The sequence below is a fragment of the Colobus angolensis genome, unplaced genomic scaffold (assembly GCF_000951035.1).
Source record: "Colobus angolensis palliatus isolate OR3802 unplaced genomic scaffold, Cang.pa_1.0 Scaffold235, whole genome shotgun sequence".
Taxonomy (NCBI): domain Eukaryota; kingdom Metazoa; phylum Chordata; class Mammalia; order Primates; family Cercopithecidae; genus Colobus; species Colobus angolensis.
In genome coordinates this window covers 3,685,857-3,703,177 of record NW_012115544.1, presented here as the reverse complement: position 1 = coordinate 3,703,177, position 17,321 = coordinate 3,685,857, and the positions used below count along the sequence as shown (strand labels likewise).

General features: G+C 37.0%; 1 protein-coding gene across 1 annotated transcript in view; it reads left to right on the top strand.

Annotated features, from left to right (window-relative positions):
* Positions 1-17,321, top strand: part of SLC7A11 (solute carrier family 7 (anionic amino acid transporter light chain, xc- system), member 11) — a 73,968-nt gene that overhangs the window by 47,334 nt on the left and 9,313 nt on the right. Inside the window, exons 7-10 of the mRNA XM_011944639.1 lie at positions 11,146-11,269; positions 13,400-13,503; positions 14,318-14,414; positions 15,917-16,066. Coding sequence (XP_011800029.1) covers positions 11,146-11,269; positions 13,400-13,503; positions 14,318-14,414; positions 15,917-16,066 — 475 coding nt within the window. The remainder of the gene's footprint in view (positions 1-11,145; positions 11,270-13,399; positions 13,504-14,317; positions 14,415-15,916; positions 16,067-17,321) is intronic.

Sequence of the window (17,321 nt, the reverse complement as noted above, 5' to 3'; positions counted from 1 at the left end):
AGAATAGTGAAGGCTGATCCTTTCCGTGTCACTCACACCCTGTTTGTTTGTACCCAACTCCCCACTGGTGACTGCCGGCTGATCACACCATGCTGTTTTTGTATTTTATGGAGACATGTTCATGTGTGGCTGCTGTGTTTGATATTAAATCTGAGATGCACTTCAGGAGGTTTCCTGCTTTTTATTATACATAATTTTGGCTAGGGACAGTGTTATCCTGTTCATAAATCAGGTATTCTCAGAGATTTAATAATTTAGAATTCACATGAAGATTTGGTGGAATAAACATTTCCTTTCTCTGTTAAGCTGCCTCTTAACTTTCTTCCTTTTTCGCCTTTCTCTTCACTGCTTCCATTTTTTTCAAGTCTTCTTTTAGTCTTTGCCAAAAATAAAAAAATAATAAAACATAAAACAACAACGAAAGAGGCCAAAGAAGCCAGGAACACTTTCTGCCTGTGGTTACAAGCCACATAAAAAACAGAGTTATCCTTGAGGATGGCAAACAGTCCTGACAACCCTTCTCAAAAATGTTTGCACTAGAGATATAGAAGAAACACTTCAAGGGCCCTTAATAATGCTCATTGAATAATCTTAATATTTTTATGGAATTGGTGAGTATGAATACGTAAGTAAAGATATTCGAAGAGACTATAAGGAGTCAGAAGATGTTTTAGTTTATCTTCATATTAAAAACAGTAGGTAATGGAGAGTCCCATGGTGGGAGACCTACTTAGAAGGAGGAGGTAAGGTTTCTCTGAGGAGGGAGACTTTGATCTGAGAAAGATGGGGCAACCATGTGAAGATCTAGGGGCAGCAGCATGCCAGAGAGAGGGTCTTCCATGTCTTGTCTTGTTTGAATTTTAGATTCCATGAGAGGATGAATTTTTGTGTGTAGCTGATGTCTTTATCCCTTTGCTTATTAAAACGTCTAGCATATAGAAGATATTTAACAAACATTGATTAAATGAATGAACTCGATATAAAGAATGTTAGTAAATGCAATGGGAAATATCCTCCTGAAATTCAGATGATTTTAAAAATATTTCTTGCAATAAGGTTTTGATAAAAGCTAAAGTTATAAGATATAGTGACTTATAAAAACATTACATGAGATAATACGGTCAATGTATGTGACCTTCCAGAGGTCTGACCTGATCCCACAGACAGCCTTTTTAGAATGCAGAAGAGTGAACAGATCACTTATCCTTTAAATGATCTTCTGTAATGATCATTATTTTTCAGCCAGGCTGACACTTTGAAGTTATAATGATGGAAGGTACTTTGATGTGCTATACTGCTGCTTGAGGACAGAATCACATCTTCAGAAGACAGGAGAAGAGATTGTAAAGTTGGCATCCTATTCTCTCCTGTGAATTGACAGAGCAAAGCAAATGCAGAAACTTCCTTAGGATGCCTGTTACATGAGCAAGTGGGCTTAACTGAGTTTAACAAAAGAATTCTGTTAAACAATCTTTAGTGATTAGCTTTATGTGCTAAAATTATTAAATAATGAACTTTCAAGAAAACGAACTTTAGATTTCACCAAGTCAACACCTTTGTCAACTCATGGGGAAATGTAAGTCCAGAGAGATTTGGTGATCTTCGTTTCTGCTAGTGATGGGGACATGACGTGACCCAGACTTTTCCATAATTCTGTGAAATCAAGTGAATACAAATACCAGAGACAGAACTCCAGAGAAAAGATGTCACCAAAAGACAATTTACATTTGGGATGGTATATATAGACATTTTTCTTGATTGTAGGAATTTAGAGTATAAAGCTGAGGGAAATGATGGAAGAAAAGGGAAATTAAGAGATGGACAACTGTATGAACCGATTTTGTTTCCCTTGGGCAGAGAGTCCCTGAGTCATAAGATAGTGTCACTTGACTTGAGAAAAATGTTCCTCGAGAGAGGGACATGAATCTTTGTAGTCTAAGAAAAGGCATTAGTAAATATAAAATGAGTGCACAAAAGCTTATTTTTCACAAGTTTTAACTTTTGAGCTGAAAGATAAAAGATCACAACATTTCCATTTCTGTGGGGAATATGAATATAAATTGACAGCCTGAGGAGAGGAGAGGCAGGGCTTACTGGAGGTTCTGCCATTCTGAGAGCCTTTGTGACCTTTTCAGGAAGCTGTCAACTGTTCCAACCAGGAGTCTTCATCATCACTTTCTTGACAGTGACGTATTATCTCTCTGAACTGGCAGGGTGCTTAGCCCATCAACTCTGTTTTTCTCTTTCCCACCTTTCCTTCTGCTCCATTCAGCTGCTATATCATGTCCTCTGTGGCCTTGGCATGTGGATTTACCACTTTTACTAAAGCCAGGCCATTGTTATTGGCTTTGCTATCAACTTTATACTTTTCCTACTAACATTAGCTTCATTTGCTAAAGTTATTTTTCCCTTAATTACCCTAAGAGTACAAATAGAGATTTGTTGCAGTGAAAAATTATTTTCAATTTTAGGGTCAAATGTGTACATACATACCTACATAATCATTTATATATAGGCATTTTATAAAAACAAATTTTTATATATATATCTTATTTATTTATTTATTTGACATGGAGTCTTGCTCTTGTTGTCCAGGCTGGAGTGCAGTGGTACAGTATTGGCTCACTGCAACCTCTGCCTCCTGGGTTCAAGTGATTCTCCTGTCTCAGCCTCCTGAGTAGCCGGAATTACAGGTGCCCGCCACCACACCAGGCTAATTTTTCTATTTTTAGTAGAGATGGGGTTTCACCATGTTGGCCAGGTGGGTCTCGAACTGCTGACCTCAGGTGATCCACCTGCCTTGGCTTCCCAAAGTGCTGGGATTGCAGGTGCGAGCCACTGTGCCTGGCCTAATTCATATATATTTTAAACTATACTTTAGGAAGCCAGCATTGGGTCCATAAAGCAATGTAAAGACATGACTTGGAGCATCTAGAACGGTGATTTTAAACCTACTTCAACTACTGGAGCACATCTTTCTTTGACAGAATGTCAATACATGAAGCTAGTAAAAGAGGACTCATCTGGTTGAAACGAGTGAGAACAGGGTACTCTATAATCTCACTGCTCATCTTATATTCTAATTTCCAGAGCACCCTACTTGAAAGCCAGTTGTTTAGTTGACCACAAGATGTCAAAGTGAAATGGTCAACATTTGTTGCACTTGCCTTTATTGGTCAGAAATGTTGGAGGCAATTTTGGGTGGTAGAAGCAGTTTCATTTGGCACGATTGAATGTCTCCATGTTTACTTGTTTCATTTCTTATTGTGCAGCAGAAATGTGATGGGACCTGGTTTGTGTGTGTATAGTATAAGTTTTCTCAGTTCCTTCTAAGACCTGTGTTTACTGTCTAAGGGAATTTTGACTCATTTCCATTTACCATGCCAAAGTGTGTGTATTTATTTTATGTTGCCTTGTTTTTAGCATACGAGTATATTAACTTAACGTTGCTTGTCTTATTATGTGTTCTTGGGCAAAACAACAGGCAATTATACTTTGTTCTTTGTTGGATGGGTGGCAATTTTCAAAAGTGCAAGATATTTTAAAATTTCACAACAGTGAACAATGGGGTCTATCTCTGTTCTGTTTTGGGGAAGTGTGAGTAATAATAATGCTTATCTCTCCTAGCTTTTAAAGATGAAATCAGTTTTTATTTGATATTACAAGTTAGAACATCATTTTAATAATTTTATGTCATATATTTGTGTCTTATAAAACAAGTAATATATTGTAAAATAAAATTTAATGAGGAACCATTTTGAGTCTTGTATAGACTAACTAAAAGCTACAGAAACGTCTTGATATGATGAGGTCCTTCATTCTCTTATTAGTTAGAATAATGCTAATTGCTACAGCAGACAACCCACAAAATTTCAATGACTTTACACAATCAAAAGTTAATTTTTAAAAATTATGTAACAGTCCATTGTTGGTGTCCCTGGCTACTGGCAGGCTGTCTTTCACATATTTATTCTGTGACCCATATTCCTTCTGTCATGTGGCTTTGTCATGCTATAGGTCCTTTTCAACTCAGGAAAAGGAGGTCACAGGGTGACCCACTTAACCACCTTGGTCTTCAGTGAACACATCTACTCACTTTCTGTTTGCAAGAATGAGTCACTTTCCCCTCCTAGACACAAGAGAGGCGGGGAAATGTGGTGTCTGCTTTGTTAGCTGCTTCTCATAAATAACTTACACTTTGGAAAGGGAACACAAACTTTTGGTGAGTAGTTAGTTGTCTGAGCTGTAAATCTGAATCTCAGAAACACTGTTATAAAAATGGTTCACCGAAATGTTGCATTATCTTAGTGTTCTGTAGACCAAATCCTGAAGAAAATAATAAATTAAAAAAAATTAATAACAACCTAACAGATAGAAGAATTGAACATCAGTGTAAAATTTAATTTTTTACTATTAAAATATGTTGTCTTCTTAGTTATTTAATTGCTAGTATTTTATTTAAAACCAATTTTGTTTTTGTACACTAGAACTTCCCTACAAATATGTTTGTGTTTATCCATGATAAATATGGATAACTGTAATATATCTGTAAGACACACTCTAAATCTTTAGAAAATGAGAAAAAATGAGATGCAGACAATGCAAATTTTTTGTGTGTATGAAATGCAAGCAAATGAAAATTTACTCTCAAGCTACATTTTGCTGAATAATTTTATTTAGTCATGAATTTATTCTAATACTAGAATAAAAATAATGAATAGATAAAACTGCTTATATGTATGTTTCTGATTGCTTATTATTCCGTAGTTCTGAGTTGTAAGTTTTCATTTTAGTTCATTTTTCTATGTGGTGGTGGCTAAGAATGACCCTTCTGGCCATTTTTCTATGTGGCTTTGCTGCACTTTTCTCCTTCCTTTATGCATCTCTGCACATTTTTCCACGAGCTTCCTTTAGCCCTGCCGTCTTTTAATCTTTGTCTGTTCATTTCTTACATCTCCCTACAGGTCTCTCTGTCTTCTCTTCTTTTATGGAGTTCTTCATCTGTGGACAATGGAGAATGGTGAGATTTAGATTAGACATCAGTGGTATTGAAATTTAAAATGTCTCAGTGAAAACACCCATAGCCTTGCCATGGTTCAGTAAGAAGCAGAGGGCAGGTGTTTGATGCTGGAAATCAGTGAGATCACTGTGTACATTTATGTAACAATATGCTCGGCCCATCACTTTGTTCAACCTTGGCCCAGAATCATCATTAAGCATGAACATGAACCATAGACCTTTAAAAAATGTTCATAAATAGGCTTATTGAATGTTTTCTTCCTCTTGCTATATATTTTTTCAGTGACCACCTATGCCTTACCTGCAACTATGTGCTGTATCTCTTCAAATACATTTGATTTATAATGTTTTTAATAGCCCAATTCCCACTCAGTAGAAAACTAGAGTTACTGCCATAGCACTAAATGACAATGAGGCAAAATCACTGAAAACACACAAAGAAATGTGTGTTCTTCTACAGATGCTCTCAGTCATCTGTAGTCTAAGTTTTTTCATGTCTGGAAAACTATTTGTTTTCTTGAACGCTTTCTTATAATTCAATGCCTGCTAGAAATGTCAGAAATCAGAGAGGCAGATAGGACAGTTCCATGTCAAGGGGTCTCTGGAGAGTTTAGTGTGAGCAAGAGTCAGGGAAAGTATGTCAAAATGTATGGAAGAAAACTTACGTGAATGAAAAATACAGATAGCTTTTCTTTGAAATATACTCATTTACTTTTTTTGTCTGCAACACATGACTGAAGTTTGAAGGGTAGAATAAAATTAACAGCTGTGGTAATAAGATAAACAGAGTACTTCTGCAAAAAAGTAAATTGGTGGGTCGAAAAGAGAGAAGTGAGAGATGTTTGCGTCATTTCTGGGTCAGACTTACAGAAAAGCTTTCAAGGTCTTTACCTTTACACGGTCACTGTAAAGAAAATGTGAAACAAGTATGATTCAAAAATAAATGCTTTGAATCAAAAGGTACTTAATATGATTATAAGTACTTTATGTTGAGATAAATTACAGTTCCATTTCAATTGTATGTAAAGAAATAGTCCCCAGTTTCCCTTTGTGTTTTGTGTCTTACATATTAAGGTATTTGCCATATTTTGTTCTTCTTAATTTTTTCTCTTTCCCTTCTTTCTTTTTTTCTGAATGCCAAGTCTATTTGTTAAAATGTTTAGAATTTTTCAACAGAAATGTGAAGCCTCAACCATTTCTCTCCAGAACACACAACTGTAGGTTTTGACAGAACTGCCTATCATCATGCCCAGCCCCACAGCATAAAGAGAAGTTTAGGTGCCCCAGGATCCATGAGTTCTGTAGTCTCTATTCTATGTGTCCAACAGAGGAGAGTGTATATGATCTATTTGGACTTGCACAAATCTCAGAAGACTGTATTCATGTTATAAAACAATCTTGAAATATCCTAAATCCAGGTGATTAGAGAATCACTCATGTAATTCAGACCACTCATGTGGGCTGTATATCAGAAATCCTTCTAACCTTCAGGTCTCCTTGACTTCTCGGGAGAATCAGACTAGGTTTATTCATTTCATTTTCATAGCAAGGGTTACTTTTAGTGAAAATGATGCACTGTAAACAATAGTCATTTCTGATGCTCCATGATAGTGTTGCAAAGCATACTTTAAAAAACACACCTTATTCTGCATTATTTACAAGTTTATTTGTGGTGTGAATGTTTTTTCTACTATTTCTACTATTAGGTGTGAAGAAAAATATACTTGGCTTAAAATATGTCACGCCATGACAATTGGTCTTCTAATATTTGCCTCATTTATATAAAAATAGTACATGTTTGTCAGCATGTAAAGGTCCTGGGGGCATTGTACCTAGAGTTAAAGCAGGCACAAAGCAGCCATGACATTGTGACAAGATATACCGTGTGTGTGGAACTCAGGGCCAGAAGATGTGGGTCCTGGTTCCAGCCCTCCCACTTACTACTTTTGTGACCTTGGTTATGTCGCTCAACCTCTCTGAGCGTTGGTTTTCTTGTTTAAAAATTGCGGATATTACTTCCTATTTCCATTGGTTGTTGTAAATTTTGTTTGCTCATGCTGCTTCTCATTCCACAAATGATTTAAAATGACATGCATATATTTAAAGGTAAAATAAGATGTATTTGGCGGTGCTTTGTAGATTATACAAACATAAGTTGCCTGCCATCAGTATAGGGCCATTTTCATTTCTGGAGAAGCCTATCACTCAGAACAAAAGTGCTTCTAAGCACATGTTTTGGAGACTTCCATTTAACAATTTCAAGTAAAGCAAATATGTGTGACATAGACTGGTTATAAGTGCCAATTTAAAATAAGCCTGTAGGAAAAAAGACTATCCGAGACCTTTTTGATTGAAGACCATTTGCAACTAATAAAAATAGCAGACTCTCACATACTTAATGCTTGCTAATTGAAAAGAGCATTTATGACAAAAAGCTCTTAGGATTAAGTAAGTCTTGTAAATGGTATTTTGTTAGTCATAACAAGCATGTACTAACATTTGAGAAAGAATAGAACTTAATTTTGTTAAGAGTGAGTCATTTTTACTCAGCTTAAAAATAATGCTTTTGTTGCGATTAGGATTGGTAGATACCTCACAAGAACACAGAGGATTTGAAATATCCATGGCCTACCGGTTCCTTCCTCTAATTCCCTTCATTATCAAGTGCCATTTGCCTTAGTCTTGGGTTACTAGCAATGCTATCTGCTTTCTGCATCTAAAGCCTCCAGGAAATTGCTCTGGCATGGCCTCATAGCTTTTATCTGCTCACCCAGTGGCTCTTACACTTTGATACTTGAAACCTAGAGTTAACTGTGTAGGGCCAAGCCCTTCTGAAGGAGTCAACTGCTCTTCACTGTCAATAATGGCTGCTTATGCCAAGACAGCCAAGAGAGCCTCCCCACCCACTTCCCTCTGTCAAAGTGAAATGGAACCTAAGAATGGAAGCTAGTGGCTATTTTGCCATACCCCATCCAACTTGCCATTGCTTAATTGCATCTGATTATCAGCTGGGAGTGGTGGCTCATGCCTGTAATCCCAGCACTTTGGGAGGCCAAGGCAGGAGGATCACTTGATGCCAGGAGTTTGAGACCAGCCTGGCCAACATGGTGAAACCCTGTCTCTAATAAAGATAAAAAAATTAGTTGAGTATAGTGATGGGTTCCTGTAATCCCAGCTACTAGGAGGCTGAGCCAGGAGAGTTGCTTGAACTCGGGAGGCAGCGGTTGCAGTGAGCTTGGATTGTGCCCCTGCACTCAAGTCTGGGCGACAGAGTGAGACTCTGTCTTAAAAAAAAAAAAAAGACATTTTTCTTAAAAAGAATAATTATAGAGAATTTACTGGATATGCTGTGCATTGCAGCAAGATTCGACTCTTTCTCTTTTGTTTATATTTTAAGCTGTTATTTTTCTCACTAATACCTGGATAGTATATTTGGCTAATAGTAAAATTGTTAGTCTGTTTCTGCTTATCTGAGGCATTCTTACCTTCCCTCTTTTTCTATAAAAAAAGTTTTTTAGGGAAATTTATTGTAAGCTTCTGTTTTCTTTTAAATAATATATAATTTTAAAATTGTCTTTCCTAAGCAGTGAAACTATTTGAAAACATTCACTTCACATTACAGTTCATGTTACACAGAAAAGTGATAAAACTCATGAAATAAGTTTGTCCCCTTCTTTGTAATAGACAAAACTGTAGTGTCAAGGAATACATGAGAAATACTAGCTTGATAAAAGCTCCAATAAACTTTATTTTAAACAACTGTGATTTTCCTTAAAAGTAGTAGAGTTGAGGGACCCACATGCTTCAAAGTGAACACACTTTGGTGGTCGAAATGCCCGAATTTCAACGTAGAATGTGTATGCACCTGAATTCTGGGGCTTCCCCTTACCAATTTTGTATCCTTAAATAGTTATTTAAGCTCTTGAAGACTTTATTTTCTCATATATAAAATGTGCTGATGTTCCTAACTCACAGAATTTTCTAAGGACAAAAGGAGACACATATGTAAAGTGCCTAATAAAATGTTGGGCACATAGCAGCCCAATGGTAGCAGCTGCTCCTGTTGTTTTTGTTATTAACAAACAGAATGAAGGGAAACCAACCTAGCATGTTAGATTTTCTGGGATACCTTCTGCTTAGATCAATTTAGGAAACGGCCCTCAGAGAGACTGTAATGTCTAGGCAGGAAACAGGCAGGCGGCTGACTTGGAGGAGCTGGGCTGGGAAGATAAATTCTATGCTGGGAGAGTCACAATCCCAAATTTCAGACTTATTTCTTTCTGCTGTTTTGCAGCATCATGTGATGTGACAGTGCTCTCTGTTTTGGACAGGTTACTTCACTGCAATTAATAATGTCACTTCATTCTTCATTAATGGAACCTTTATATACCTTAATCATATGCTTGCAAAGAACAGAGAGTCTTTTTCTCTTCTTTTCCTCTCTTCCCCTCTCCTTCACAGAAAGAATTTATTCCCTATGTGGGGGTGTTATAAAAGCTGAAAGGATTCAAGGTCAAAATAATACACTGAGTGGTTGAAAAGCTGTGTGTAAACCTTCATGTTCTCCTTCTTACCCTTTTGCATTTACAATAGCCCTTCTTACAAAGAAACAGAATTCATCTTTAATTTGCTTTATGCCATTCATCCTTTTATATTTGATTGGCTCAGTGATATTCTTTACTTAAATTTAGCATTTATCAATCACAACTAGCAATGCATGTTATAGTGTTAACAGAAAATTCCACAGGACCCTCTTCACACTGGGGAAGGGGACCATCTGCTACTTTCATATTAGGATGTCAGCATTTAGAGGTCAATGTGTTTCCCCATCAAGGCTGAAGGCTTTGGGAATCAGGGGAAGTGTCAGGCTCCAAGCAGCATAATGAATGACAGTTGCTGACTGCCTAGGCTCGCATGTTTTCAACAGGGGATATCGCTGTTCAGTATAATGCGCTGGGACTTAGTGCGGTAAACACACCCAGCTTGGGTAGTGAGACAGGCTGTGCCTTTCCCCCCGCCGATTCTGAACTACATTTTCATCTTCGAAGAAATTATATTGAGGTCTTCATTAGTGGCACCCAGCAGGGTGAAGGCTCCATGAGGGCTGATAAGCACTATGGCTGAAAAATGATCAGCCTTTGTGCAGGCAGTTGAAGGTTTAAGCTGCCTGAACTGGAGAGAGTCTGAAGAGGCGATTATGTTAAGCAAGTAATGTGTATTGGTAACATGGAATCAAATTATTAGGGTCAGTAACTTCCTGGCTTTCCCAGTGCATTAAATGAAGACATATAATATTGCATTTGTGTCGGGTACTTCTTGATGCCACATAGTGTCAGCACTGTCCGGTCGTCTGTACTTCACAGCATGTCACCTCTAATTTCATGGGATTATCTGTGCTGTTGCATTATTACATACTTACAATCTTGAGCTTCCTTTGAACTCACAGCAGGGCAGTACAAAGTCATTATTGTGAACACTTCTGTGCTTTCTTGTGTTTTATACAAAATTATGGCCACATTTAGAAAGGTAGATATATCCCTCTATCATACTTCCAAAAGTGCACGTTTATTTGTTGGTAAGGAAAACTACTGATGGAAAAAACATTGAATGTGAAAAACATTTTTAAGGACTAGTGTTAGAAAGGTGTCAAGGCAGTGAATTAGTATTAGAAATGTTTATAGGACAGTGGTTCTCAAAGTGTAGTCTGATCAGCAGCCTCAGAATCACCTAGGAACACATGAGAAAATGCAAATCCTACTGAATTAGAAACTGTGGGGTGGAGCTCAGCAGTCTGTGTTTTAACAAGCCCTGCATGTGATTCTGATGCATCTCAAGTTTGAGAAACACTGCTGTAGCATTTACGGAGCACATGAATGACATAAATCCATATGTTCTGGGGTATAGCAATAGACAAGACAGACGAAGTATCTGCCCCCATGGACCTTATTAAGTTACAAAGGAATATGTGGTTCTTTGCCCTGATGAAATGTGTATACATACCCAACAGAGCCTATAATTATTGTAGATACCATTATATTCTTCATTTGAATTAGCTTGTTATTTTCTTCGGTATCAGAGAATGACTAACAAAAGATAATGAATAAGTGATTCCTTTGTGCATTTCAGAACCATTCCCCTTGCAATATGTATATCCATGGCCATTGTCACCATTGGCTATGTGCTGACAAATGTGGCCTACTTTACGACCATTAATGCTGAGGAGCTGTTGCTTTCAAATGCAGTGGCAGTGGTAAGTCCAAGTTGGGAAAATGCCAATTGGAATTTAGGTTAATGAGTTGATGCAATTTTATAGTAGTTCCCTCTAGCAGAAAGTGTTTTGAAATTCTGTAATCTTTTCTTGACCTGAATAATAATGAACATTTAAAAAATTTACAGCATAACTTAGCGTGTTCCTTTTAACTGATACATCTAAATTCCTATATGATTTCCCATTATTTGTAATTTCTTATAAAACAATTTCACACACAACATGCTTGAAAATCTGTCAAGGCTTATTCTCCCAGCATGTCATTAAAGATAGGTGGACAGTTACTGAATCTAAGTAAATGCATTTTTTGTATGCAAATTACAATTTGTTCTGTACATTTTCCTATTTATAAACTTTTCAAATGCGAACTCAAAATCCTTTCCCCAAGTGTCACTTAAGAATTTTGATGTGGACCATGTAAATTTGGTTTTCCTAGTATATCCTTTTGAATACTAGTCCTGGAATATTAATAAATTTAGGAAATACTGGGTTATTCAAAGTTAAACAGATGTTGTTATAATACTTCTCAGAATATTAAAGATACCAACATGAATTTTAACTCCCTAAGAAGTGGATACACATAATTTTATAGCATTTTCCAAAATTTATTTGACACCAGGACCATCTTTGTCCCCAGTGATCATGTTATAAGACTGTTATTCTGGCCGGGCGCGATGGCTAACACCTGTAATCCTAGCACTTTAGGAGGCCGAGACGGGTGGATCACGAGGTCAGGAGATCAAGACCATCCTGACTAACATGCTGAAATCCCATCTCCACTAAAAATAAAACAACAACAACAAAAATTAGCCAGGTGTGGTGGCAGGAGCCTGTAGTCCCAGCTACTTGAGAGGCTGAGGCAGGAGAATGGCATGAACCCGGGAGGCAGAGCTTGCAGTGAGCAGAGATCACACCACTGCACTCCAGCCTGGGCGACACAGAGAGACTCCATCTCAAAAAAAAAAAAAAAAAAAAAAGACTTGGTGACTCATAATTTTATTTTGCATAACACAGCTAGTAAGAGACCATTCACTCTTGACTTCATAACAATGAATGGTGAAAAATTAAGTTCCCGTTACCTGATTTCAGTTCCTTTTAAAATAGTTAGTATAACCTCATATCAGCAACATCTACAGGGAATAAATTATCTCATTTCATTTGAACCTGTTTGAGTTCACTATATTGAAAAAGACTTTGACCACTGCCCTAGGTCCCACCAGACAATCAAATACACAAAGCTTATTGAAGTCAGGTCAGTCATCTCATCTTTCGAGACAAAGGGCAGCACTTACTCTTTGGGCATAACGTGCCCCACTAATTACATAGCACCAGCTGCATCAAGGACAACTAATGAATCCAACACATTTTCGTTTTTGGAAAATACATCCTTCATGGAAATTTGCAATATTGCACATATCATGGCATAAAATAATGTTTTAGAAGTTGTGTTTATCTTTTAAGTTTCTGTAGCTTATTGGACTTTTATTTGTGTTCTAGCCTTTTTATAGGAAACCACAAAAGAAATTGACAGATACATGAAGGGGAGGGGGTGACCTTATAAGCAGAGGTTTAGCTAGTGTGATTTTCTGGGAAAAAGATTTTCAGAGCTACTCATGTATATGCTATAAATTATTAAGTCATCAGTTATTTTATTTACCTCCTAACAATGGGATTGGCATATGAAACACACATTTGTAATACTTCTCAGTGTATTTCAATATCAAATATGGTTTTCCAGGCTAAAGAGAAGGTATTATACAGAAAGATTTCTATCTCCAGAAGTAGTATTCTGATTTGAGCTTTTATCACTTGTCAGAGTCAGAGACAATACACATCATAGTTGATAAAGATTCGATAAATGGATCATTGCTTTTTGAAAGTAGAGAGAAGGTGCCTGTTTAGACCTTTGACTACAGTTTTGCAACAAGCAATGTCATGGTCCTTGCTTTTGATTATTGTCTGTGGAGTTAGTCTGACCCTAACCAAAGAGAGAAATTATAAAACATATAAGTATCACCAGGCTAGTAGAAAGTCTCTAGTTTGGCCTAAATTGTTTCATTTTATTCCACTTTCTGGCAAGGCATTAATTTGCTTCGTTCTTTCTTTCACTAGACCTTTTCTGAGCGGCTACTGGGAAATTTCTCATTAGCAGTTCCGATCTTTGTTGCCCTCTCCTGCTTTGGCTCCATGAATGGTGGTGTGTTTGCTGTCTCCAGGTGAGTGAGTTCATGTATTTCCAGAAACACATTTCTGTTTTTGAGATTGGATGTGATAAGGATAACTTTAAAAAGAAAAGAAATAGTGCCTCCAAACCTGTTGTTTTTAAAGGGACATGCAAGATTGAAATGGTCCAAGCATCAACAGCATGTTTTATTCTGTCCATTAGAGGGCACTGCTTGCCTATTAATAGCTTATTTGGCAGCCTGACATGTGGCTTTTTTAAAAATAGTATTTCCACAGACTCTAACAACGGCATTTTATTTCTGGTGATGTAATTTTCTGTTTCTCTGAAGATGCCAAGAAAGAAAGTAAAGTAAGAGACATCAGAAATCACCACCCCTACCATCTGTACTTCCTTTGTTTAGTTTGATGCAAAAGTCTTTTTGTTTTAATATAAGATTAAAACAAACCCGATCAGATAAATGTGAATGCTACATACATGTGTGTGTACCTGTGGATGTACATGTGCGTGTGTTTGTAGAATTGTATTGACAACACACATGTAAATACCAGGAATTTAGAACTAGATTTCCCATCAGCTATTTATATGTAGAGAGCACTATGCTGAATCAGATATTGCTATTCTTTCTCTTCAAAGAATAATATAATGTTGGCAGATTTTGTAAAATTCAAATTTAGATTTCCTATGACGTTTCTTCACCTTATTTGAAAAGTGAACTTAGGCAATCACCTGAGAAATGCCTGACCATTTGGTATGAAAAAGATGCAAGTTTTCTCTGGGATTTCTGGATTTTCCCTTTGAAATGATCAATCATACAGTCAACTCCACCCACATTTCTCTCCCATCAGGTTATTCTATGTTGCGTCTCGAGAGGGTCACCTTCCAGAAATCCTCTCCATGATTCATGTCCGCAAGCACACTCCTCTGCCAGCTGTTATTGTTTTGGTAATGCATATTAACAAGTGTATCTAGATATAACCTTGAATAATAAGTTAGCAAAAAGGAATTCCAACCACACATTAATAGTACTTTACTTTCTCATTCATTGCTAATGTATGTCATAGTGGAGTTTGGGAGGCAGGATATCTTCCAACTCTTCCCTTTACTCCATGTTTCTGATGCCCATTTGATGCTTTGGGGCAAAAATCACATCACCTCTCTTTTGTCTTTGCAAAAATGTGTAAGGTCTAAGGAAAATGATTAGCTTGGTTCCTCTCATCAACATAGCACCTCACAGAAAAGAATGTAGAGTATTAAGTCCCAACTGCTTAAGGAAAGTAGAGCAAAAAGCTACAGCCCAAAAAGTACCCAGATGTACCATCTAGGCACCTTATCATGAAATGCACACAAAATTATTGAAAGAATTGATAAAATCCTAGACAGTGCCATTATTCATTTGAGACATTTGAGAGCAAATAATGTCTTTTATCCTACAGGATAAAATAAAAGCACCATGAGGTAAATTTGAGTTGTAAAATTCTTTATGCAGAGCAAAGTGTTGTGAAATGTGAGCTACAAAAGACTGTATAAGGTGTAAAAGTCCTCAAATACCCATTGGCAATGTTACATTCATTTTTACTGATGATTTTGTAACATTTCTCTCAACTGGAATCTGTTGTCAGGAGCACCATAGAATGCACTGAACATTTTTTTTTCATGCATTTAATTTGTTTCAGAACGTTTCCTTGAAATTTCTTTTAAAAGTGTGCGTACTCTCCGTGCAGAATCTGGACTTTAGCGTCACTTGTGGGAACAGAATGTATTATTCCGTGAAGAGGGCTTTCATTTTAAGCCTCTGCTATCAGTCATGCTGTCCTTGGCATGTGCAGCTGCAGAGACTTGCTAAGCTGATCTCTGCGCTTCATTCTTCTCCGTGGTCTTGAGGGTCACACACAACAAGCACACCAGGAGAGTAAATGTGGAGGAAAAAAGTTCAATGTTTTGCAATCAAGAGCCAACAGAATCACCCATGAGTGTCTGTATTTCCTGTGTGTGGATAGCCAAGAGCTCATCAGAGCATTTGCAGAGCTATCTGTACATCTTCCAGTTGGGTCTCTTTTACTGTTTATTATTGGTTATTTACTAATCATCTCAATTTTTGAGTCTTTCAATTTTGAGTCATTGAATACCCTTTCTTTTACTCTTTGAAAACATATTATCTTCTCTCAAATGCAAAAGGAACTAAAAACAAAACACAACATTCATATAGAATTCCACTTGAGTAAAGTATAATGGCCATATCACTCTCATACTGTTACTGGTGTGTAAATGGATTATGACAGCAGATTATAGGAAAGAGATTAGTCAAATCCAGGTTTTAACTATGATGATAATTTATTGGTATAAATAATTATTTGAAAATGGTCATAATGCATAGCAAGGTTTTTGTTGTCATTCATCTGTGTTTTCACTGAATTCACCAAGCTTGCTTCCCTTTCCCCCCTCAGCACCCTTTGACAATGATAATGCTCTTCTCTGGAGACCTCGACAGTCTTTTGAATTTCCTCAGTTTTGCCAGGTGGCTTTTTATTGGGCTGGCAGTTGCTGGGCTGATTTATCTTCGATACAAATGCCCAGATATGCATCGTCCTTTCAAGGTAACCTCAGCAATCTTGATGGGTTTACATAAATCTTTCTCCTAATACCTAGTCCTCCCTTTGTCATAACTTACTGATGGGGAGGTTGGGCTGGGGGCAGCATCTGTGGAATGAAAATGTTTAACTCTTGCAGGCAGTGCTTTCCTGTTGGATTTATTTTAAGTTGGAAAAAAATAGTTCATCCAATTTTTTATGTGATGTGCTGAACTTTGTATGTCACATTTTTGAAAAATGACAGTATGAATGAATGTTTGGTATGTTGATTTTTCATGAATGTGTTCAACGACCTGATATACTCAAAGTATGGGCTACTTCTGTCTGTCTTCATGCTGGAGTTGTGGACAGCCGTGGTGAGAAGGAGTAAGGGAGATACTTCGTTAATGCCAATTCCAAAAAGAAATTTGCCTTTACAAAATAGACATTTTAAGTACTTAAATGTTGTGATTTGTTACATTTCTCTTTCTCTGTATCATACACTCTAAAAGGAATAGAAATGTAAAGTATACAGGGAAAGAGAAGATCTATGAATTTACCACTTAATACCTATTTCCCATAAGTAAGCATTTCCGTTTTGGAGGACTGGAGAAGAAGCTTGTCATCTTCTTCAGACTTGACTCACAGATTGATTTGACCTCATCATTTATTTGTTTTTAAGAAATGGCATAGATAATGTTATCAGTCATGTTGTCAGGATTTGTTTCTAATAATATTCATTGCCTAATGCTGGCAGCATCTTTATTAGTGGTTGAATAGGAGTTGGCTTGTTTTATTCCTGTCAATTCTTATTGTGAATCTCAACAGAAAATCAATATGCACTGGAAGACTTTAACATGTAACAAGCAGCCGGTGCTCTTGACTCCACATTAAAGTGGGTTCTAATCATAATTATCAAAGAGTCAGTCTTTTAAATCAAAACCATAATCATCATGGCATTTAACTAGTAAAATAATTCCAACAGAACATCTCTAATAAAATATCCTTTTTTGTCCTTAGATTTTGTTCTATCTAAATAATTAAAAACAATTTAAATTAAGTTGAATTACATCTAAGACATTTAAGGGAGTACATTTAATGTTTTTTTTTTTTTTTCTGAGATGGAGTCTGGCTCTGTCACCTGGGCTGGAGTGCAGTGGTGCGATCTCCGCTCACTGCAAGCTCCACCTCCCGGGTTCATGCCATTCTTCTGCCTCAGCCTCCCGAGTAGCTGGGAGTACAGGCCCCTGCCACCACGCCCAGCTTTTTATTTTTTATTTTT